This window comes from Aulonocara stuartgranti (genome assembly GCF_965226115.1).
Source record: "Aulonocara stuartgranti genome assembly, chromosome: 8".
In the NCBI taxonomy this organism is placed as follows: Eukaryota; Metazoa; Chordata; class Actinopteri; order Cichliformes; family Cichlidae; genus Aulonocara; species Aulonocara stuartgranti.
Window position 1 is genome coordinate 22901551 of NC_138959.1, and position 23300 is coordinate 22924850.

At 42.3% G+C, this 23300-nt stretch overlaps 1 protein-coding gene across 2 annotated transcripts; it reads left to right on the forward strand.

Moving 5' to 3' along the window:
- Positions 1 to 258: 258 nt before the first annotated feature.
- On the forward strand, positions 259 to 22666 carry tnrc6ba (trinucleotide repeat containing adaptor 6Ba). 2 transcript variants are annotated; one of them, XM_082543658.1, is made up of 22 exons: positions 259 to 373; positions 1996 to 2085; positions 2693 to 2714; positions 3051 to 3488; positions 4119 to 7016; positions 10244 to 10408; positions 10624 to 10820; positions 11291 to 11365; positions 11514 to 11720; positions 11922 to 12041; positions 12242 to 12367; positions 13456 to 13626; positions 14094 to 14213; positions 14346 to 14535; positions 14732 to 14899; positions 15007 to 15153; positions 16773 to 16916; positions 17593 to 17685; positions 18127 to 18330; positions 18625 to 18692; positions 19543 to 19682; positions 20240 to 22666. In XM_082543658.1, the coding sequence occupies exons 2-22, from the start codon at positions 2029 to 2031 to the stop codon at positions 20805 to 20807; spliced, it is 6318 nt and encodes a 2105-aa protein (XP_082399784.1). In that variant the 5' UTR covers positions 259 to 373; positions 1996 to 2028; the 3' UTR covers positions 20808 to 22666. The 2 variants fall into 2 exon arrangements, with proteins under 2 accessions (XP_082399784.1, XP_082399785.1); XM_082543659.1 differs by lacking the exon at positions 11922 to 12041.
- Positions 22667 to 23300: the final 634 nt, after the last annotated feature.

A 23300-nucleotide genomic window follows, 5' to 3' on the forward strand; every position in this document is an offset into this window, starting at 1 on the left:
GCCTGTTTTATGCATCCCTCCAGGCAGAAGCCAGCCAGTCAGAGGGCTTCCACGCAGCTGCTACAGGCTGGTCATTGGAGACGCTTCATGCTGAGCAGCAAAATGGCCGCCCGTCACCCGACTGACTTCACAGCGCTTTGAATTTAAATTCTTCTGCACATTAGGGTTTACACTATTATAACGGTAGTGCTCACGAACCAGTACGTTATTACGCGTGTATTTTCATTTTCTGACACTTTACTTGATTCTCCGCTCAGGCGTCGCTGTTCTTGTAGCCTCGACGAATGCCTCAAAAAGCTAGAAAAAAATCGCACTGAAGCACTTTAGCTAAGCTAGCTAGCACGCTAGCGTATCTTCATATGTGATTCCCGAGGTAAGTGGGTGAATTTTTTTACATTTCTCGGCGTTGCACTGGGACGTTGTTTGAATGCATGCGAGTGGGCTGCATCTTAATGGAATGCCATGCCACGGCGCTTGCAAACCAAGCTAGCGCCATTAATCTGGCTACTTGTAATTGCTGCTGTCACTGGATAATGCTACCTTAGCTTATCTGGCTAATGTTCGGTAGCATTAGCGCCGTTTTAGCTGTATTTTTGGCACTGCGTTAGCTGAGCTGGGTATTTGGCCCTCTTATGTGTTTGCTGTTCAAGAACGTTGTGTACACTTAATAGAGCAGTTACTGAACTTGCGTTGGTTTGAACTCGTTAATGTCTGCTGTGCACCGTGTCCACGTATTTTAGTCTGAACCCCTCCTTAACGTTAGCCTCGACGAAATATTTTATTAGCAGCAGCTGCTGAACTTGCCGCTTGTGTAAACCTGAAGGGGCGAGGATGAATGTGTCTGACTATTTCAGCTAAAGCGGATTTATTCACCCGTGTCTTCGGTTTTTGAATATGCCTTTCCATTTAAGCTCAAAACTCAAACCTTTTTGTGCTGTGGGGCTAGCTGCCGAATGCTGGTGAGCTTGGAATAACGTTGACAGGTATGTCACGCATAAGCTGCTGGATAAGGTTTACTATACTGCAGATCTGACAGATTGAAATAACATCGTGATGATGTCTGGCTTTCTGATACTTCTGGCCTGAGATCATAAATGCTTCAAGGACGATGACAAGTCGCTGTCCCCAAATGTAGGAATCCTGCTTTATGGAAGTGTTAACGACACGAAGCAAAAACGAAACCAACATAAGACCGAGGCAGCCGGAGCATACCAGATTGCTTGGGTTTTTCTTTAAACGAGCCCCTTTAAAGGAGAAAACTAACGACTTGTGTTTTAACGTGCTAACATGAACCCAGACATGCTAATGTTGCGGTTATTGCCATATTGTAATGCATACATGATTTACATTTTGCGCATTTACGGGCGCTTCCCTGGTTCCGCTCTAATAGAAATGAATGACATTTCTATCACCCTGTTAAATAAACAGTATAAACCATTCGTTTCTTTTAAAAATCGTAGTATAGCTCAGCTGTTCCATCTTCAAACTGAAAAATCTAACAATACCATGTTTAGCTTGTCCCTGACATCCATCCTGCTCTAGGGATCATAGAGGAGCTATGGGGAATCCTAATGACAATGCACTCTTTGCTGTAGCTGAAATCTGCTTTTTTTATTATTCTTATTTTATTTATTTAAAGCCAGTAAAGAGTATGATTCTGGGTTTGTAACTGCCAGCACACTGTCTCAAAAACAAATCTAGATTTCAAACTTTCAGTTTATCTGTTATGGGTTCCTGGATATGTAGGTCCAGTCAATCAAGCTTAACTGATTGGACCTACAGGACCTAAAGGTCCATTTATCCAATTGTCCAGTGGAAGTGTAGTGACAGAGATTGTGTCTGATATGGAGTTAGAATTAAATGTTTTCTTTTTTTTTCCCTTGAATAAATTTGGTTTACAGGAAAAATCTAGAAAATATGAAAACAAACTGTTGCTTGTTCTAATATAGTTGATACAAAATTACAATTTTGAATAGCCTGCTATTTTTTCTACAGAAGAAAGGAGCATCAGGACAGGAGCAGTAGTTCATGGAAGACAAGAAAAGGAAAAAAGACGAAAAAAGGAAAAGGGAAGCCTCTCAGAAGGTGAGTGTGTTTGTATTACCAGATTTCATGTCCTCTAGGACAGATATTCTCAAATTCAAATGAACGTTTGTATCTTGACACAGTATGCAGGCAGTAAAATATGTGCACATTCACCCATATCATTTAAAATGGCAGTTCTGCATGGATATATGTATGGTTCTATTAAAGTGACTTCAGTGTGCTCTCTTATCTCAGGTGGACACATTTGAACTGTCACATTAAGTCAGTGGGTTCAACAACAGCATTTAGTTTGGATTTTGAATTTTTGATCTTACATTATGCCATTTCAGATTTTTGGTATACACGTATATACAATTTAACTATGTTTGACAAGATACCTGATTCATGATCTTGGCTAATTTGGGCTTCCTGAAGCTATGGAGTTGCAGTCAACACTGCAGCTGTTGAACTTGTTGCAATGAAATCTCTTGTCCTTAAATGTCCTTAGATGTTACATTAATTTTGTGAGGACTAAATGTTGACAGATTATGTGAATAGTGAAAGACTAATAATATTAAAAAAAACAGTTTCCTTTCTTTGTCTGGCTCAAAAAGAAACAAAAAACAAACTAAATTTTAACACGACTTTCTGCTTCTCTTCATTTTAGGTTGCAGAGCAAAAAAACAAAGGTAAGCAGCACAGCGATGTATTTTTATGGAGTTTGATATAAATATTAGTTTGCTCCTAAATATTTTTATGTCTAAAAAGATTGTGATGGCATCACAGTCACAGTAACATTATTTCTCTAGCTTAATAATGTGTTGGACAACACTTGATGCATTTTTAAATTTTTAAACGAGAGCACATTCATCTGCTTCAGCGATTTCTTTGTTTTATAGTCCAGTTTGTTATCCATTTCTGGCAAATGCTTGATTAGAGGTTACATTTGAAGTAAATAAAACTTGCATTCTTAAAATGCACCTGCTTAAACAAATATCTCTCTCACCTCCTTGCTCTTCTTGTAGTGCCAGACTTGACTAAGCCGGCTTCTGCCCAGTCTTCTGCTACCCAGAGCAGCTCTGCCTCCCCCAGCCCTGGACCCACCCCCTCTGCCTCCCCATCTCCAGCCACCTCAGGCCCTGGCAGTGCTGCCACCCCATCACAGGGCGGCAACAATGCCAAGCGCCTGGCAGTGGCCAACGGACAGCCCACCTCCACCACCAGTTCTTCCTCCACCGCTGGCGGCTCCAGTGTTGCTGGAAACAGCAGTGCAAGTAGCGGAGGCGGAGCTCAGGCGCCTCAGCAGCCACCGCGCTACATGCCGAGAGAAGTGCCGCCACGATTCCGCTGCCAGCAGGACCATAAAGTGCTACTGAAGAGGGGTCAGCCGCCACTGTCCTCCATGCTGCTGGGAGGGGGGGTGGGAGGAGATGGCCCCAATGCAAACATGGCTGCTGTTTCAGGTAAGTGTTAACAATGCTGTTGGTCACAAGTATTAAAGCGGGTTTGTCAACTAATCACAGGGTGGTGTTTTTGGTGTAGAGTCTCCTGTCTGCTTGCTAAAGAGTCATTTGAAAAAGGAGTTCCTCACGATGGCAGGCAAGCATTGAAGGCCTGCAACCTGTGATGTGTTTGTGAAATAGAGGCTATTGTCACACATTAATTCTGGGAAATGTCAGGAAAATCAAGTTAATGCATAATCTAGATGGTTTTCTCACATAGCAGAAAACAGGAGATGGGTGATTAAACCAGTATTGTTTGTATTATTAGTCAAGGGTGCTACCTTGGCCATGTGTGAACAGAGCAGAGAAGATGTCTGCTTCCTCACTGTGAATTCTCAGAATTGTTTCCTGTCTGATGTGACTGACTCAAACATTTGGAGCAAATGTAAACATTTGAAGCTCCACCTGGTGTGTCTCTGCATGTTTGGAAACCGCTGTTGTAAAGCACTGTCTGATCCGCAAGCGTTACATAGCTCTGTCAAAGCACAGGTCATTTACTGCATTATTTAATGTTTTTTGTTCTTTTTTTGTTTTGTTTTTTTAACTGATGAAGAGTCTAAAGTTGCTCTTTTGTGGGATTTACTTTTACAGATTCCGGCACAGCAGCCTCCTCATTGGCTCTCACCTCATCATCAGTTGCTGCTTCTACTACTACTTCTAATTATGCAAATTCCATGTGGGTGGCAAGCTCAGGCAGCCAGGCCTCCTCTCAGGGCAGGGAGAAGGTGATTGTTGATGGCAATGACCTAGAGGAGTGGCCTAGTATTGCTGGCAGTGATGGAGGGAGCAGCGGCAACAACGGAATGCCTGTGAATAGCATTAGTGCCTCTGGCAACCAATCCTCACCCACTTCCTCGTTCTCTTTGCCCAATGAATGTATGCAGTCGTCCAGCAGTTCAGCGTGGGTGACGGCTGCCTCCCAGGGTCATCTTGGAGGAGGTATTGCAGTAACTGCAGCTGGGCCTCTGCTACAACAGTCCTCCTCACTTTCCAAAGCCCCCGCTGTGCCAGGGAGCCATGATGCCAGTGGCTCCGTTGATGGCAGCAGTGGGATTCCAGGTGCCAACTTCAATCCAAATGCCAACCCTTCAGCCTGGCCTGCACTGGTGCAGCAGGATGGCCCCGCTGCTGTAGGTGAAGGAGGTCAGTCTTCCTTTCACCATCAGGGCCCTGGCGGGTCTGCCAACAACTCTGCTTCCCTAGGGGCAGCCGGTGTCCTGGGGGGTCACCCATCTTTATCTGTGAATCAATCAAACACCCATCAGCACCAACTTCACCAAATGCCATCCAGAGACAGAGAAATGGGTGGAGGGAATTGGGATAGTAAATCAGCGGGACCAAAAATTGCGGGGGGAGAAGGGATAGGGGGAGGAATGGACCATGGTGCGGGAGGAAGTGGGATGAGTGAAGAGCACAGCCTTGTCTCCTCATGGAGAGGCCAGCCTTCTTACCCTGCAGCTAACTCCAAAAAGGGTGCCTCAAGGACTGATGGTTGGGAGAGTGGAGGAACTTGCACGGGGGTATTTGGAGCTGCAGAAGGGGATAATGGGACTTCAGGTTGGGGTTATCCAAGTTCCACAAGTGGGGTTAATGTTTGGGGTAGTGCTGGAAATGGGGACAACATGACTCAAACCTCTGGGGTATCTCAGGGAGGGTGGGGGTTATCGGGAGATGGTGGTGAAAGAGGGATTTCTGGTAGTGAGTGGGGTGGAAACTCTGGTGGGGTTGGTGGACCGAATCCAGGAGGTGAGGGAATGAGTGGAGCCTGCAGCAGTAACAGCAGCAGTAGTGGAGGCAGCACAGCAGGGAACCCGCCCACTGCTTCCTCCTCTTCCTCAACAGCCACCACTACTACCAGAGCCTGGGACAATCAGAAAGGAGAGAGTGAAACGGGAGAATGGGGTGAGGGTGTAGGAGGACAAGGAGGATCGTCGTCCAGTGGTGGAAATTCTAGAAGTGGGGGCGCGCCTAATAGCAGCCGACCACGTCGGCAGGCAGTTGATGCAGAAGCTGCCTTACAGAGCCTGCTAAATCGCTCTGATCTGGATCCTCGGGTCCTGTCTAACACAGGCTGGGGCCAGACACAGATCCGCCAAAACACAGAATGGAACATTGATAAACATGCAGGACAGAGTAAAGGTGGATCCTCATCAGCTACATCAAAACATCCACCTTCTCTCGGTGGTCCTTCTCAATATTCTAGTGGACCTAGGACCTTAAGCACTGATTCTGTGACTCCAGGGGTCAGCCCTTCCCTGGTTCCATCCACTGGGTCCTCTGGTGAGGGCTGGGAGAGCAGCAGCAACAGTAGCAGTAGTGGGGCTTCTTTGTCTGGGAGAGCCCCACCACCTATCGGCCCCAACATGAGAAATATTGGCGTATCACAATCTGGGCCAGTGACTCCAACTGGACCTGTTATAGGGTCAGGGGTAGTGCCAGGCCCTAGCCAACAGGGGAAAGCTACAGGCTGGGGTGGAGGAGGGATGGGGGCTGGGGATTGCCAGGAAGCCACAGGTTGGGGTAGTGATGAATACAGAGGCAATAGTAGAGGAGAAAAAGGAGGATGGGGTGATCTTGGGAAACAAAGTGACTCTGTGACTGGATGCTGGGGAAGAAGTCAGGATGAAAAAGGGACAGGAGGGTGGAAAGACATGGGTGGGAATGGAGGGGGTGGGTGGGGATCAGAACAGAAGGCTGGGGTAGGTAAGAATTGGGGAGAGCAAGACTCCAAATTAAACAGTGGTGGAGGAGGGTGGGGAGATGAGAGGAAGAATGGAGGAGGGCACTCAGGTGGGGATTTAGGTGTGGGTGGGTGGGGAGACTGGGGTGAAAGTGCTCCCCGGAGGACCTGGGGGGCAGGGGGTACAGGTGGTGGAGGAAGTGGAGGAGGGGGTATTGGTGTTGTTGGAGGCATGGGGTCCAAACCCCAACAAAGTTGGAGTGGAGGAAACAAAATGCACCAGATGCCAAACAGCCAGTCGGGCTCCATCACAGGCCCACAGGCACAACTGCAACAGCAACAATCACAGCATCCACAGCTGCACCAAGCAATGGACCAAGGGGCTATGCAAGGGGGTGGGGGGAGGAAACTCATCTCTCAAGCCCAGAATCAGAACCAAAGCTCAGGCTGGACTTCAGGGCCCATCCCTGGTGTCCCTGGAGGAGATGGAAGTGGATCTGAACCAAGCGGCTGGGAGGAACCCTCGCCGCAGTCCATAAGCCGGAAGAATGAAGTAGATGATGGAACATCAGCATGGGGAGACCCAGATCATTACAAACCGGTCAACCTGTGGGATAAGAACAGTGGTCATGCAGTCCAGGGCCAGGCCCAGGGCCCGGCCCAGGCCCAGCAGCAGCAACAGCAGCAGCAGCAGCAGCAGCAACAGCAACAGCAGGGACCTCCAGTGCAGCAGCAGCCCAGCAGGCAGACTGCAGCACTTGGAGGTAACAGAGACTTCAACACTGGACCTGGGAAGTCTTCCGCTATGGGTAAGTTATTAGGAATTTAATTTAACTAACCAGGGTGTAATCATAAGTTCCATAACTCAACCCATACAAATCCACAACAATACCTGATAATTTTTTTTTTTATCAATTTCTTGTTCCAGTTCGTCTCCCTGTTCACCTCTGTTAATTTCTTTTATCTGACTGTTTGCATTTCCGCCATCATGTCAAAGTGTACTCAAAGAGCAGTGATAAACTTATGGAGGAAACTGATCTGTCCTAGATATTGAGAATCATTGCTGGTAATCATAGCTGGCCTCAGATTCCAAACAGGACTTTTTAGTGGTATAGTTATAGTTTTCAAACCTGAATGCAACCTGCCGCATGCTTATCATTTCTGTCACTGTTTATTATTTGTGCATTTTGAATTAGTCTCCCTCAGGGTCAGACTCAAGTCTGCGTAAAGACATTACTCACTGAACGTGCTGCGCAAAAAAACAATGCGAAATTCAGAATTCTACGGATCAGAACCAGCCAAATAACCTGTATACACACCAAGCGCGTTGCATTTTTGTAGAATTCTTTTTTTAAAGACTGAAATAAAAAATGAGGTTGACATGAAGTGATGAAGAGCTGGTCCTGATGTTTATAAACAAGAAAATGAAGAAACAAATTCTTGGTTCATCCAGTTCTCACAGGAAGGCAGGAGTAGGGAGAATTTCATGGTTTGATCCAGGAGTTGAAGATGTATCACGGCTTTCTTACGTATGAAAGGATGTCATAGGCGAGTTTGAACACTTCTTGGCAGAGTTGGGAACACAATTTCAGAGAGCCGAGTGTGTTTAGCTGTGTGTCTGAGGTAAAATGGTATCATTTTATTATTTCCATATAGGGCTGCTCAATTAATCACGATTACGATCTGGGCTTTCAACGATCATTAAAAATGACTGAGCCGATTATTAGCCCCTCCCTCATTTATCCGCGACACCTTAAAGGCCGGTCCGTGAAAATATTGTCGGGCATAAACCGGTCCGTGGTGCAAAAAAGGTTGGAGACCGCTGATTAAGAGGACCCGAGGGAAGCTCGGAAAGCTAAGCAGAAGTTATTTGGAGAGTGACTGCTGTTGGTTGAAAAGAGAGGTTAAAAAACTTCAGTGGTGTTGCACACTATTTTATATTATTTTTTAAAGTCATTGTTAACCCTTTAAAGCCGGTCAGAGCAGCACGCTCCGTTTTGCGTAACTATTGTTAAATCCCTGTAGAACCTGAACCGTGTAAGCTAGCGCAATAATTTGTTTTGCATATGAAACCGGAGGAGTTGTACTTACATCTTATGCCATCAGCTTGTCCTCGGTCACGGTTTCGTTCCACATATAGCTTTGCAAAAATTGCATAAAAAGCGCTTGCAGGAACAAAAACATAATATTCCAGAAACACGCTTCGCCGTTCCTATCAGCTGTTCGTAACACTTCCCACAGTGAAATGATGCACATGCTGTTTTCTTTGCAAATTTGCATCATAGGATTGTTTTTTGTTTTTCCTGCAGTATATAAAAATTGCTGTATTTCCAAAATAAAACTATGAAGACACTCAAAATAAATTTCCTGTTGTTGTAAACAATTTTTTGCAACTTTATTGTTTTTAAAGTTTTGAGGGATAAGCCTCTTAAATTTCTCCAAGTAGAAATATATGTAAACAAAACAAAAGCGATTTTCAATTTTTTTTGTAGTTTATTGCACTTTTTTGCAATTTATGTAATTACTATGGACTTAATGCATACATATTATTAAAATATGGGCTATAACAGTTGTATTGATGTATAGCAACTTGAAATGCTCCCACAAATGGCACTACAGCATGTAAAAAAAAATATATATATAAGCTCTGGTGGACTTGGTTCTATAGTAGGTCTTAAAGGGTTAAATAAATATCGTCAAATAATCGTGATCTCAATTTCAGTGAAAATAATCGTGATTATCATTTTTGCCATAATCGAGCAGCCCTATTTCCATATCAGTGAAAATACACAATTGTTGTGATTGGCTGCATTAAGAATGGGCGAGCCTGAAAAATATTTTTAATGCAGAAAAATATTCATATAGATTTTACGCACCCGGTGTGAAAAAGCCTTTAATCTGAGGAAATGCATTTGGCACAAACCACTTTAACTTTAGTTTGTGTCTTTGTACACTGGCACACGTGCATACCAGTCATCATTGTTGATCACCACCCACTCGACTCACCAGATTTTTGTTCCCTTTGACTTTTATCTTTCCCCAAATTTAAATTGAATGGTGACCATTTTGTATACACTGGAGGATTTTAAACTCTCAAGTGGTTCACAAGCAGGGTTTCTGTGCAGGAAGTGTTGCCTTGTTGCAGCGAAGTCTTGAAGTGGAGGTCAGACCACTTTAGATCAGATAAAGCCGATACAGTTAATCTGAATGCATTGTTTTCACTTTAGATGAGTGATGAAACATTTCTTCCTTTGAAAGCATTGTGTCTAGGTGAACTAGATCAGGTATTGTTGGTTGTTTTTTGTTTTTGTTTTGTTTTTGTTGTCTTTTTTATAGCCAGAGTTGCTGAACTCGTTCACACCTTATACATTGTTACACATTGTAATGTGAAAATGAGAAAGGTCTGATTTGTGCTATGATTTATTTTTATCTTTTTTGGAATAAAAGTGATCCCATTGGTTAGTAAGATTTTCTTGTGGTTAAACACAAGGATATTATGTTAAATGTACTGAAATCAAAACAAAACAGTTTTCTGTATAATTGCTTTGTATAAATTGATATTTGTTCATTGCTTAAACAGCAATTTGAAGAAGCTGAAGTTTGCCACCAAAAATCACTGTTTGAATGAAGTGAACAAATCAGAAATCCACTGTTGAATGTGCAGTTTTAATGGGACAGCTAGAGCAACTGTTATATAGGTCATCACTGAAGTTTAGTGTTATAAGATAGCAGCTCAGCCATGGGAAAGTAGTCAACCAAGCAGCAGCTTGACGTTTTTGCAGTCGTGACTGTGGAACCACAGTAGCAGTGAAGCGTCATTGCTGACTGATAGCGGAAGCCAGTATGGTTGCAGACAAAACACTTTGATTTTTGGATCAGTGAGCCAGACCACATGAAGCCATGAACTGTTCAAAGAAGTGTCCTTTGTGTAGACTCTTATTTTTTTACTTCCCCTGTAAAAACAACCAAATAAACATTGATTAAAAGAAGCCTCTTTCTTGTTTCTCACCTTAACCATGCCCATGTGTATCTGCAGGTCCATCAGGCTGGGGGAGCACTTCCCCAACTAGTCCTACAGTAGACAATGGCACAGCAGCTTGGGGGAAGCCTAGTGATGCTCCGACTGGTTGGGGAGACCCTGATGATGCTGGAGGAAAGACAACATGCTGGGGAAACCCTTCTTCAAATCCCATCAAATCTGGTCAGAAAATCAGTTTTAAACGAAACCACGTCTTTGAAACGAATCGCAAGTGTTAGTCATACAGTCTGATTTTGAGGTTTGCATTGGTTGTACCGGGTTTTGTTATGATGCATGATGCAGTAGACACACAACTAAAGTGTTTGTATTTATATAAATGTCATTTTCTAATGGCTTTAATCATAATCTGATAATGGCTTGTAACTTTTATTCTGCAGGTTCAAAGACTATGCAAGATGGCTGGGGGAACAAAGAGAGCCCTGTGGCAGCATCACGTAACCCAAGCTGGGAGGATGAGGAGGAAGGTGGCGGCATGTGGAATAGTACTGGCTCCCAGGGAAGTGGGTCATCTTGGGGACAGGGAAGCAATGGTGGCTGGGGTCAGAGCCACAGTGGGAAGAAGCCCAGCAGTAAGGTGGGTTACTGTTGGGGAAAATTGATCTCTGTAAAGGAAAAATCAATTATTAAGTGGAAGGACAGATGTCCTTAACAGGTTCTGTTTTATTAAAAAAAAAACAATTAAATTATTTGAAGTAATTTCATGATTTTTTTTTTTTTTAATATATTTATTTAGCCATCATTTAGTCTTGTCAACATTCCTTAGGAGAGATAAAATAAATGGTAAATGGCCTGTATTTGTATAGCCCTTTACTTAGTCCTTATGGACCACAAAGCACTTTACACTACATTCAGTCATCCACCCATTCACACACTGGTGATGGCAAGCTACATTGTAGCCACAGCTGCCCTGGGGCGCACTGACAGAGGCGAGTAAACATACTTACGTGAATTAGTCCCACAATTGGAATGCTTTTATTGTGAATTCTTATAACAAAAAAAATCTTTAAAGTAATTTCCTTTGCTCTCCTTGTATTTGTCTCTTAGGGCCAATTGAAAGCTGGTGGAGGAGAGTCATGGATGGGCCCCATTAACAGACAGTTCTCTAACATGGGGTTGATGGTAAGATAGAAACGTTCTTACTTCTTGTTGTGGTAGGAATTCATACTAAAAATTAACATAAATTACATTTGACATGTTATAGTGTTCTGTGCAGTGAGTGTTAAAAGCAGTGCTCATGATGGTGAAATTGGGTTTCTTTGTTGGACAGAATGATGATCCCAGTGGCCCAAACATTGACCCAACTTCAGGTTCTATCCAGGAGAAGAAAATAGAGATGGATAAAAGAGGCATGGGAATGACTGATTACAATGGAGACATGAGGAAGGGAGGAAGAGGAGGAGGTGTGGGGGTGTCTTATCGTCCTCCTGGTTCCAAAGAGGCAGCACCTGGGGATGCTGGGGCTTATTATGACAAGGTGATGCCTCATTACCATGTCTTTGTATCTCGTGTCTTTCATGTCTAGATAACATGTTGTCTTTTATCATAATTTTTTCCTCTTGTGATTCTACCTTTTCTTCCTGCCTGTTCCATTTGCCTCATTTCTCCTTTCCTCAAACTTCCCCTACACCATAATATACCACCAAAACTGGTCTTCCACTGGCTGTCACTGTGACAGACATTGCCTTTGATCAATCAGGATGGGTGCCTTGGGGAGGAGGGTCCTTGCTCTCTGTACTCTCCACCCTCTGTCTACAAGCCCCATTCCCTCTTCAACCACTCTATCCCCTTTAGACAAGTAAGATAATCACTCCTTTTGTTTCTGCCCTAATGTCTTTAAAGTCCTTGTATAAATCTTCTGTTTTCATTAGATGTTCATAAATATGAAAAGTTTTACATCCACCTTCTGTCACATTCGGCTTAATTTTTTAAGATTTTCACATACTCCATCCTCCACTGTAGGTCATCTGACATTTAATTTTCTGTGTTTGATCGCAGGCTGGTCACAATATCTTTGGCAGTAGTGGAGGAATGGCTCAGTCCAGACATCAGCCAAGTATCCCGCAGATAAACCAGTCACCAGGGATACGAGCGCAAGTGCCTCATCAGTTCCTGTCACCTCAGGTATTAAAAAATTTTTTTATTTAATAGATTTAAATTTAAATGACAGAAAAGTTCCTGTTTTTCCACTATCTACGATAAAAGTTTATTATTATTGTTTTAAATATTGGATAGTCTTGGCAATGAGCTACCAGAACTTATTCTGTAAGTTTTCACATTTATTATTTAGAAAAACTGAGACCTGTTTTTGAAATTGTACTTCATCTTCTTATATTAAGACATTTCAGGCACTAAATGTTTACTTAAATGTCTTTACTCTATTAGAAAGGGGAGAGTAACTGATCTAGCCCACTTGAAGATCAAAGTGGGCTATGTGGTGTAAATTTAGTTTGACATCTGCGTCATACATTAAACCATTCTCATTTTGTGCCATGTTGTTTTTATTGTTTATATCGGATGTAGCTGATACAAATGCAGAATGATTTCAACTTGGAAACTGTAAAGGCTGTACTTTTCTTTGTAAGCCAGATTTGCCTTGTAGCTGGTGTTATGTAACAAAATACTCATATTCTAGAGCCCTGCATTTTCTGGCATTGCTCAGTTTAGTACGGTTAGAATACATACATACATGGATACATACATTACTTATGTAATTACTTAATGAGTCTTAAGTAAAAAGTAATATGCTAATGTAGCATACATCATTCCTCATGTTCATAGATCTGCTGATCTGTCTGTAGACTTGGTTGGTGTCCAGTCATCTCTCATTTTTTACAATAAGCAACTCTTGCTTAACATTCTCATTTAAGTGAAAGCGATCAAAAGCCTTGTAACACCCTGCACTTAGCGAGACTATAAGAGTTAGTAAATGGTTAATATTTTAATATGGCCATACATTACAATTTCTTTTAAAAGTTAGAAATATTATGTATGTAGTCAGTTTTAGTTTTTACCAAAAAAAAAAAAATCAGTGTTTCAGACTGGAAAAGATTTCATGAAGCTTTCAGTCAGTGCATCTCTGTCACCAACTGATGAGACCATGTAAAGGGATTGAATGTTGATCAGGAAGAAGCTAATGTACTTGCTTATAGTTACAGGAAAGCAAAATGTTTCTTTGGTAACAGGTGTGCCCGTCTGCTGTCTGTCTCTAGGTGCCAGGCTCTGTGCTGAAGCAGATGCCCCCTCCCAGTGGAAACATGGGGGGAGTTGGTGGTGTGGGAGGGGTGGCAGGAGTTGGGGGAGGTGTGTTCCCTCCGCAGCTGTCCCCCCAGCATATTGCAATGCTCAGCAGCATCTACCCACCCCACATCCAGTTTCAGCTGGTGAGAAGCAGCATTATATGTCTCTGAAGGCTACTGCAGTGCTCCAGCACACATCTGCTAAGGGCATAGGCAAGGCTGTACGCAGCCACTGGAGAATCTGATCTGTACTTTTCGTACACCACCGTTACCAAGGCGTCATTCCCTCTGATTGTTACTTTCTCATATGTGTGACTAATTTTCATGCATAATTTGTGTGACACAGTCAGCATATATATGAAATTATGTAGCCAAATAGCTAGAAGGAAATTAATTTTTTTTGTTATAACACTGAAACCGTAAAATCCATTCAAATACTTTTGCAGTGTGAAGGATGCAAAACAAAATGTGACCTAAAACTGGTCTTGAAGCAAACTTTTTCTCTTTTTTTTCTGGCTTGTACAGTGAACTTCCAAAAATATTGCTCTTAATTCTTTTTTCTTTATGTTGCGATCTCACGTCCTTTTGCATCTTTTTTAATGTCCATTCAGGCTTGTCAGCTCCTCCTCCAACAGCAGCAGCAGCCGCAACAACAACAGCAGCAGCAGCAGCTACTGCAAAACCAGAGGAAGTTCACACCAAACACACGTCAGCAGACTGACCCTCAGCAGGTACACACACACACACACACACACACACACACACACACACACACACACTTCTCTCTTCTTGTTTTGTTTTGTTTTTGTTTTTTACTTCCACCTCTTCAATGATTGTTCTTGGTTTTTGTTATATCATCTCAGCTGGCCAGGATTATGGCGGTGCTCCAGCAGCAGAGGCAGGTCGGGGGGTTAAGCAGCAGCTCCAAACTATCCCCCTCCCACCATGGTGGAGGAGGGGGTCCTAAACTGCCTGTGGCTGATCCCATGTCCCACCCAGGCCTGGCACCATCTGTGGCTGACCTGCACCAAAAAAATCTAGGACCATACTCTGGTAAACAATTACTTTTTAAATAAAAAAATGTCCTAAAACTGTTGTTTCAACAATGAAACTGAAACATTTTTTAATTTTGAAATTAACTGAATGTAGTGTAGGTTGGTTTTTTTTGTTTTTTGTTTTATGGCAGCTGTGGATTCACTTTACTACATATGTGTTAAAACAAAATAACCTTTGTAATATTTCTCTTCAGGGTTTGGATCTGGGGTGAACCTTACAGGTCTGGACCTGGGTGGCTCTGTGGTGGGGGGGCCTGGAGCCATGAAGGACCTAGGGGGTCAGCAGTCCCGTTTCAAGTGGATGATGGAGGGAAACTGTTCTCCAGACACTTCCTCATCTGAGAATGCGTTTCATAAAAATGGTGAGATTATAACTTTTTTTGAAAGTAATTTCATAGTGCAGGCAGAAAGGGTTAAGATTAGCTGTGAAGTCGCATCTTACTGTGATCGCTCTCTTCCTACCTACCAGGTCCTGTCACCCCCATAAAGATGCCAGGGGGCTCACCATATGCGCAGTATGACATGATGGTTGGAGAAGGGCTGAGTGACAGTTGGCATCGCACCCCTGGCAACAAGATGTGTGCCAAGCCTGCCTCCACACCAAGCTGGCCCCCTGGTTAGTGACTACCTTAAATCAAGATGATGATTATCAAATTTGTGCACTATATGTAACGAGGACGTGAAACACAACATGTATTACCTCTAATTTTAATCATAGACACCTGCTTTAAAAAAAAAGCTGTCATACATTATCAGTCTATGAAACTAGATTTAAAAATTCAGTGTTTTAAGTTAGTTGTTAGAGCAAATCTTGACATCAGTGACATCACTGTGTTGGTTGGTTGCTGTTAATAGCCCACCATTGGTTTATGTCAGCTAAACAGTGACAGAACCATTAACCCAGTGGAAAACAAGGAAACCAAAACTAAAAAGTACTTTAAGGGGGTCACTTCAGTACAGCAATGAGTTTTTCTCTTTTCTCTTAAGTGGTTCTTTGTTGATGCCAGCTGAGCTGAAATGGGAGAATCTACCCATTAGCCATCATGCTAGAGTTTATAGAGCACTTTATAAATGAGGACTGTGTGCAGAAAAGGGTGGCTCAGACTAACAAGCTGAAGTCTAAGGCTGGCCCCTCTGTTTAATTTTGCCTTGTTAGGTGTACAGATTGTCCCACCTGGCCAGCTAACACAAGAATTAGCTGTGCGCTGTAAGGAGATGGCCGGGTAGTGCTATAAACAGTAATTAATTAGTATTAATAAAAGCCAAAAAAATTAAGTTTGATCATTGTACTCAGCATGATTCTAATAGACTACACTCAGTAAATGATTGTGAAAAGAATAACCACAATGCTTAATTTTGTTACATTTTATTTTCATCACTGTCACTGCCAGCTGTCCACATGAAAAGTAGATGACATTCACAACACCAAACAACATTTCAGGAGGACAGTAAAGCTTCTGTTTCAACAAAATCGAAGTCTTAAAATAGTCTTATATGTGAATTTAGCCGTTTAACTAATAGCGGTTACCCAATGGTCACTTTAGAGTCTGTGCTCCTGACTTAATTGCCAATTACTGCAAGTTTGCAAAGTAGCTTACTAACTAGCAGGTATACTAGTTTTGAACACTTGAAACAACATCTGTGGATGTGATTTTCAGCTTAAAATGAGCAACTTTTAAAAAAATGTCAGTTTAGTTCGACATCTTCAACTAAAGCCAAGCTATTGTTAGCATAAGTGTACCTGCTGTTGGCTGTCTCCACACAGACTTCACAAAGCGAGCATGTTGCTTCTCCCAAAATATCCCTCTCACAGCAGAGTATCTGGTAAGGGTGGGTAGAGCTAGGGTGGCATCCCTGTGCAGTTACCATACCTGTATAAGGTGGTGTTTCTCAACCTCTCTACACCTCCGTATAGCACCAATTGTTATTTGAGCAATTTTTTGTCATAAATGTCTTTCATGCTTACTGGCTTGAAAACATAAACCATAAGGTGTCAAAGGTAACTTGTCAAATCATCTGTCAGCGCCATCTTCTGCCAACTACCTGTTAATTTGTCTTTCTTCCCCTCTGTAATAAGCTAACCACTTGTAATTTACTATGAACAGAAAAAAAGAACAACTCTTAATTTCGTGTAAAACCAACTAAATTGTGCTGTTTCATGTCCTCTTTAAGCCTGTAGGGTTAAAGTTTAGGCTTTTCAGGCTTTAACGGACCACATGTTTGTTTTTTCTTTAGAGTTCCAGCCTGGTGTGCCATGGAAAGGAATTGACCGTGTTGACCCTGAGTCTGACCCCTACATGACCCCAGGGAGCATGATGGGAAACACAGTGCCACCCACTCTCAATGATACAGAGCACCAATTGTTACAAGACAATACAGGTTAGCATTTGCGTGTCGACACCCGATACTCTTATGGATACCACTCCTCATATTTTGCTACCAAGTAAAGATATAAACAGGGAGTTGTGGCTCCTTTTTGCACAATGGCGCAGTCCAAAATTATATTTTTCATCTCATCTGCATTACTGAGCAGGTATGAGAACGTTCAATTTAGTTTTTTCACATAGATCAGTGTTTTTACTGCCAGTGCAAGTGGGTTTGTTTTCACAGTAAACTTGGTCGCAGCCTGCTGACACAGATTTTTCCCTCTTGTGTTTTCCCTTATCTGACTAATTGGAAACAAGTGCTTAAAACTGAAACTAATGGCTTTCCTAAAGGTTTAAAAGGAAGGTTTTGTTTTCCTCCACTGTGATTGATTTCATAGTCGGAGAGAGTCACTGGGTTTTTTCCAGGATGTTGTTGTAACTTTGGTATAAAAAGTGTCATGAGTGTCACTTTTGTGGTGATTCAGCGCTTTATGACATGAAATAGAAAATTAATCTTCATTGGATTCATATGTTGTTTTCCAAATTTTGCTGATGTTCACTTGGCATGTATAAAAAGCAGTTTGACATTGGAAAGGTGCAACTTTAGCTCTACATATGTTACCCATGGAGGCTGTTTTTGCATCGTTTATGATCATTCATTTTATGGTTCTCACTATCTTTGTATGCAGATTCCACCCCTCCTCTCAACACCTTGCTGCCTTCACCTGGTGCCTGGCCCTACAGTGCCTCAGACAGTCCTCTCAACAACGCACACAACTCAGGTAACCATACACATGAATATATACCATCTTCCTTCTAGGCTTTTGGTTAATTTATCTACGTTTGTATTTTTACTTCATAATTTCTGGTAATAGTGAATTGTCGGGTTTTTAATAAACTCTACAAGAAGAGAAAGTAAATGAAGCGGTGAAAGAATTTCCAATATACATTTGAATTGGATTTGATTGCTTTGAAGGTCACAATTTTAACAGATTCAGGTTTAAATGTTATTCTGCAGATACTTGGATAATTTGCAGTGAAATCTGGACGGCACTTAAATATGTTAGAAAATTCTAGTCCTGGAAAACCATGGACATCAGGGAGTAGCTTTGTAATGAACCAGTTAAAAGAATATGGAATATATGTGTTGCTCCTTACATTAATCCACTGTCTGCAGATATTTTAAAGTCTCCGTCTTGCCTGTGTCCTTTTGTCTCCTACAGCAAAGTACACAGAATACAAGACCAGCTGGCCCCCAGAGCCCATTGGACCTAAGTCTTGGAAAGCCAGTCGTGGCAGCAGCCAGACCCAGTTATCCCGCCCACCTCCAGGCCTAGCCAGTCAAAAGCAGCCATCGCCTTCCCCTTGGTCAGGAGGAGCCCCTCGATTGGCTGCCCGCAGCTGGAGTAGTGGCTCGAACAGCACTGGTAACGCTGTGACTAATTTTTCATGTTGTTTTGGTTTTTGTCTTTGAACGCAGTAATTTTTAAAAATGTTTAGTCAGGAGATTTAAAAAAAAATGTCTTTGATTACTGAAAGTGTTATTTTGAGCTAAAGAATCCATTTATATTTCATTTGGAAGATTAAGTGAGGCTCAGTTCATGCAGTGGGAAAGTTGTTCATCATTTATTTTGAGAAACTGGGAGGAAAAATAAAGTGACACTCCATGGATGACTCCTGTTACTAAGACCACTTTTCTCCTCGGTTTCTTTTCTGTGCAGGCTCGACCTGGAGTGACGGCAGCTCTCGAGAAACCTGCTGGTTGGTGCTCAGCAACCTCACGCCACAGGTACACAAACACACACATTCAGGCAGATCTGCAGAAAAAGAATTTCTCAAAATGCAGAGAAGAAAACAAATAAAACTATTTATTAATTAATTCAAACTGATTAGTCCATTTCACATTTGTATTAGCGGCAGTGGGAGCTGAGACTAAAGCAGCCTCCTCCACCTCCTCTTGGGGTATCTCTAGCACTCCCACTCCCAGGCCAGATCAGAGAGGTCTCTCGTCCAATCCTGATCATGTGCCTGAACAAGTAGAACTGAGTCCTCTAAGTAATCTGTATTGTTGTAGAGTCTTTAACTTAAAGTGCTTTGAGGCAACAGTTGTGATTTGGCGCTGCATAAATAAAATTGAACTAAATTTCTCTGCTGAACATGGAGTCCAGTATTGACCACCCAAAGCATCTTTAAACAAATGTTTTATTTATTTATTTATTTAGTTATATATATATTTTTAAAGGCCTCATGATCACCATCTCTGTTGCCTTCCTTAATTCTTGGTGTGGTGCTGTTGTGGAAGCACACCTTGTAAGGTCTAGTGATCCCCAAAGCTATCTTAGCTGGAGCTAAATGCTTGTGACACACCAAACAGACCTGTGATTATTATCCAGACTTACATGATTCTCTATGAACCGCAGAAATCACCACCTATCTCTATAGCCAGCCCAACAGAATCTACTTAGACAGCCTGAAACTGCAGTGAAGGTCCATCATGGTTGCCCCTGATTTTGGCAGTGCTGTGTTTCAGTGTTTGAAACATAGCACATTTAAAAATCCCAGTCTGTTTGACATCTTAACCTATTACTGTCCTTTTAAGATCTTTCGTCTGCTTGTTTTTTTTTTTTTTTTTACTACAGATTGATGGATCCACTCTGAGAACCATCTGCATGCAGCACGGGCCGTTGTTGACCTTTCACCTTGGCCTGACCCAGGGCACTGCTCTGATTCGCTACAGCTCCAGACAAGAGGCAGCCAAGGCTCAGAGTGCACTTCACATGTAAGGAATTATTTTGATAACATCTTTTTAAAGTAAATCTTAAAGTAAAAGAAACTAAAGTAGCATCTTGGCTTAGCTTAATATGTTGACTAGAAGTGGTAGCAAATGGCTAGCTTGCCTTTATTCACCGTCAACAAAAAACCATCTACCAGTAAATCTAAAGGTCAGCATTATATTGTCCTAGTTTGTTTCATAATTGAGCATTTTCTCTGTAAAATATCATAACGCTTGACTTTCAAGAGTTGCAAAGATCCCTGTTACTGATCCCTGGAAAAGTGTTAAACCATTAAGTGTTGTTTTTACAATAAAGTTCTGAAGTTTAGAGGTGATCTGGATCCTGCAGAAAGAACAAGCCTAGTCATTTTCACTTGCTCGCAAACGTGATGTGTAGCAAACCATATTCTGGTATAGTTTCACTTTGTGTGTTTCACAGTTGTGTAGACTATACATCACAAACTGAGTGTTAAACTTTCGTTTGCAGTTCGTTTTGAGGCTGAAAAGCCTTTTGAGGCCCTTCATTCATTACAAGTGTATGACGGACTTTCTGTTTACCCCAGGTGTGTTTTGGGTAACACAACCATCTTAGCGGAGTTTATGAGTGAGGAAGATGTGGCTCGCTACATTGCACATTCCCAGGCTGGAGGAGCAGGAAGCGGAGGAGCTGCAGCCGGCTCCCAAGGCTCCGGGCCTACAGCAGCCTCCATAGTTGGGGCTAACAGTAACGGAGGAAGCTGTGAAAGAGGTGGAGCAGGAGGAAACGGTGGGGTAGGAGGAGTAGATGGAGCTTCCACAGTCGGAGGGGCAGGAAATGGAGGAGCTGGGTCTTCCAGTTCTGCATGGCAAAGTCTAGAAAGCACAGGCAGCTCGTCGGACCAGTCTGCCACCCAGGGGCCCGGATTGGGCATTTTCACCCAATGGAGCACCAACGGCACCGGGATAGGTGGGGCCGGAGGTGTGGAGGCCGGAAGGCAGGGTCTGTGGGGAAGTGTGGGTGGGATGGGGGGGACAGGGTACCCCAGCAGTAGCCTCTGGGCTTCTCCGGCGCTTGAGGATCGTCACCAGATGGGCAGCCCCGCCTCGCTGCTTCCAGGGGACCTCCTGGGCGGGGGGGGCGACTCTATCTGAGGGGCCAGCTGACACACACGTTTTACACCTAAGGTGAAACACGTCATGCTCTGCATTGACGTGGAGAAAAAAAAGCTACACTGGTCATCCAACATAGACACTCAACAGTCATACTACACACAAGCTACATGCACACATTACTTTCACACAGACATTAAACCGCCTAACTTTAAATGAAGACAACAGTAAAACTTGAACCGGGGGAAAAAGGTGAAATCCATTAAACTCTTTAGGACGTAACTGGATAGCTCTTTGTCTTTGTACTTCAGACCACACACCTGCATTCAGAGACCCAATCACTCAGGCATGCACTGTAGACAGGCTCAGCCAGAGTCCTACACGTCAACAAGTTTAGCTATTGCTGTTTTTAGTGTGCCACTTTTTTTAATTTTATATTGCTATTTAATGGTCAAATCTCAAAAGTCAGACATGCAGACTGAGCCCTCTTAGACCTGGCTGGCGTACTTCGGAGTTCCCACTTTTGGAAGCTTAAGAGTGGGAAGGATCGGGACTTTATAAAAAATCTGGGACAGCGCCACACTACTGAGTCAAATGGACGATCAGCAACGTTTGAGATGCGCAAAAGGAAAGAGTCTTTTTAGTAGGTACCGACACGTCTGCATTGGTGGGAATATGCCATCACTATGGGACCCAGGGTGGAAAAAACACAAAACAAAAAAAACAACATTAGCCAAACTTGCACTATATGCCTCTGGGTTTGTTGTTGACGCATCCTTCCACAAATCCCTCCATGTTTGAAACAGAGCTACAACACAACTACATAGACCTTAAAGAACAATTAAATGTTACAGCAGCAGTGGCCTTGGCTAACACCCAGCGGCCACCCACCCTCCATGTCAACAGCGTCGTCACACCTTTTCATCAGTTACACACTGCTCTTATATTTGACAAGCAAAATTGTATCTCCTTGTCGATGTGCGTTGGTTGTTTATCAGTTTGTTTTCTGTTTTAGAAGAAATGAGAAATGTGTGGAAAAAAACAGTGGAAATCCAGAGATGTCCTCTTATTTGCCCTTCAAACACTGACCTCGCTATTGTATTTTTTCTTACTCAAGAAATCAAGTTGGTTATTATATATTGTCATGATGTAATGGTGACTATGATCACATATTTACTCGCTGTACAAGGTGCCCTCCTGCCTGCCTGTGTGTGCATGAACTGAGTGTTGACAGTTACGACCGAATGGAGAAGGATGTGATTATGATGACAATTATATCGGGAGTGTCTGTGTTATTGCTGCAACATTGAATGTTTATTTTCCTTTTTTTCTTTTTTCTTGTCCATGAGAGATTCATGTGTGTGCGCGTGTGTGCGTGCGTGCTTGCCTTTGAACACTGATCTTCTCCAGTCAGGGAAGTGAATAGATGTAAATCTGACAGCTTACATTTGAGAGAAAGACTGTGTGTGTGTGTGTGTGTGTACACATTTTTGCGTGCTTGACTGGATGTTGTGATAGCTAAAAAGTTCAAAAACATTGGCACTATTGCATTTGTCTCCTAAGTTGTGTTTTTAGTCGCTTTTTGTTTCCGTTTATATATATTTTTCTTTTAAATGCAATAAGAGAATATTTTGTTTTTAAGACGAAGCAACCAACCGAAGGCATTTTTATTAAGATGCCACATCTTACCATACCAAGCTGAGCTGGAAACAGTGTTTTACAGACACGTTAAAGACATTTTATGTTTTACTGTGTTTCTTTTTATTATGTATCAGTTTAAATTAAGTCAGTCTTTATTATCACTCCTGTTCAGGATGTTTTCCTTTGTTTCAGATGTTACATAAAAGGAGAGGAAATTAATTTAAAGCAGAAAAGAACAAGATAATAAAGGTTGAATTGAAGCACTGTCTTTTTTTCACTTTGTGCCTCTGAGTAGTTTTCTTGAGAAGTCGAGGGTGGCATAGACTGTTATTTGTGCTTTCAGGATTTTGTTTTCTAAGTATTTTTGTCTACGATTTGATGAACTAAATTGATTTTCTCTGACATAGGAAGGAACATTTAAAGAAAAAAAAGGTCATGGTCACTGAACTCACAAAACATCTTTTGACTTAAATCATACGCCAGTTATGATCTCACTATCAAATGTCTTAATAGGATAAAATGAAGTGTTGACATTTCCAGGGGTGAAATGTCAGATGGCATCAAAATGTTGGGTCATTAGTCGACCCTGTAATCAAAACAATTCGATTTTAGCTATTTTTTCTTTAGCTAGATACTCAATTGATAAAATGAATCTTCAGTAAACAGGAATGTCAGCCTGATACTTTTTTTTTTTTTAATGTAGTAAATAAAATCTAAATGATAAAAACTGTGAAAACACTGGAATAGACACTTTATTTGTTAGATCTCCCTACTACTGGGTTGGATCCACTTTTACCTTCATAACTGCCGTAATTCTTCATGGCACAAATTCAACAAGGTGCTGGAAGCATTCCACAGATTTTGGTCCATATTATCATGATAGCACAGCTACTG

Excerpts from the sequence above, each read along its gene's own strand:
- tnrc6ba (XM_082543658.1), top strand. The coding sequence starts at position 2,029 with ATGGAAGACAAGAAAAGGAAAAAAGACGAAAAAAGGAAAAGGGAAGCC. Across the intron at positions 10,409-10,623 it reads TTCAAATCCCATCAAATCTG|GTTCAAAGACTATGCAAGAT; the intron begins GTCAGAAAATCA and ends TTTATTCTGCAG. Across the intron at positions 12,042-12,241 it reads ACTCTATCCCCTTTAGACAA|GCTGGTCACAATATCTTTGG; the intron begins GTAAGATAATCA and ends GTTTGATCGCAG.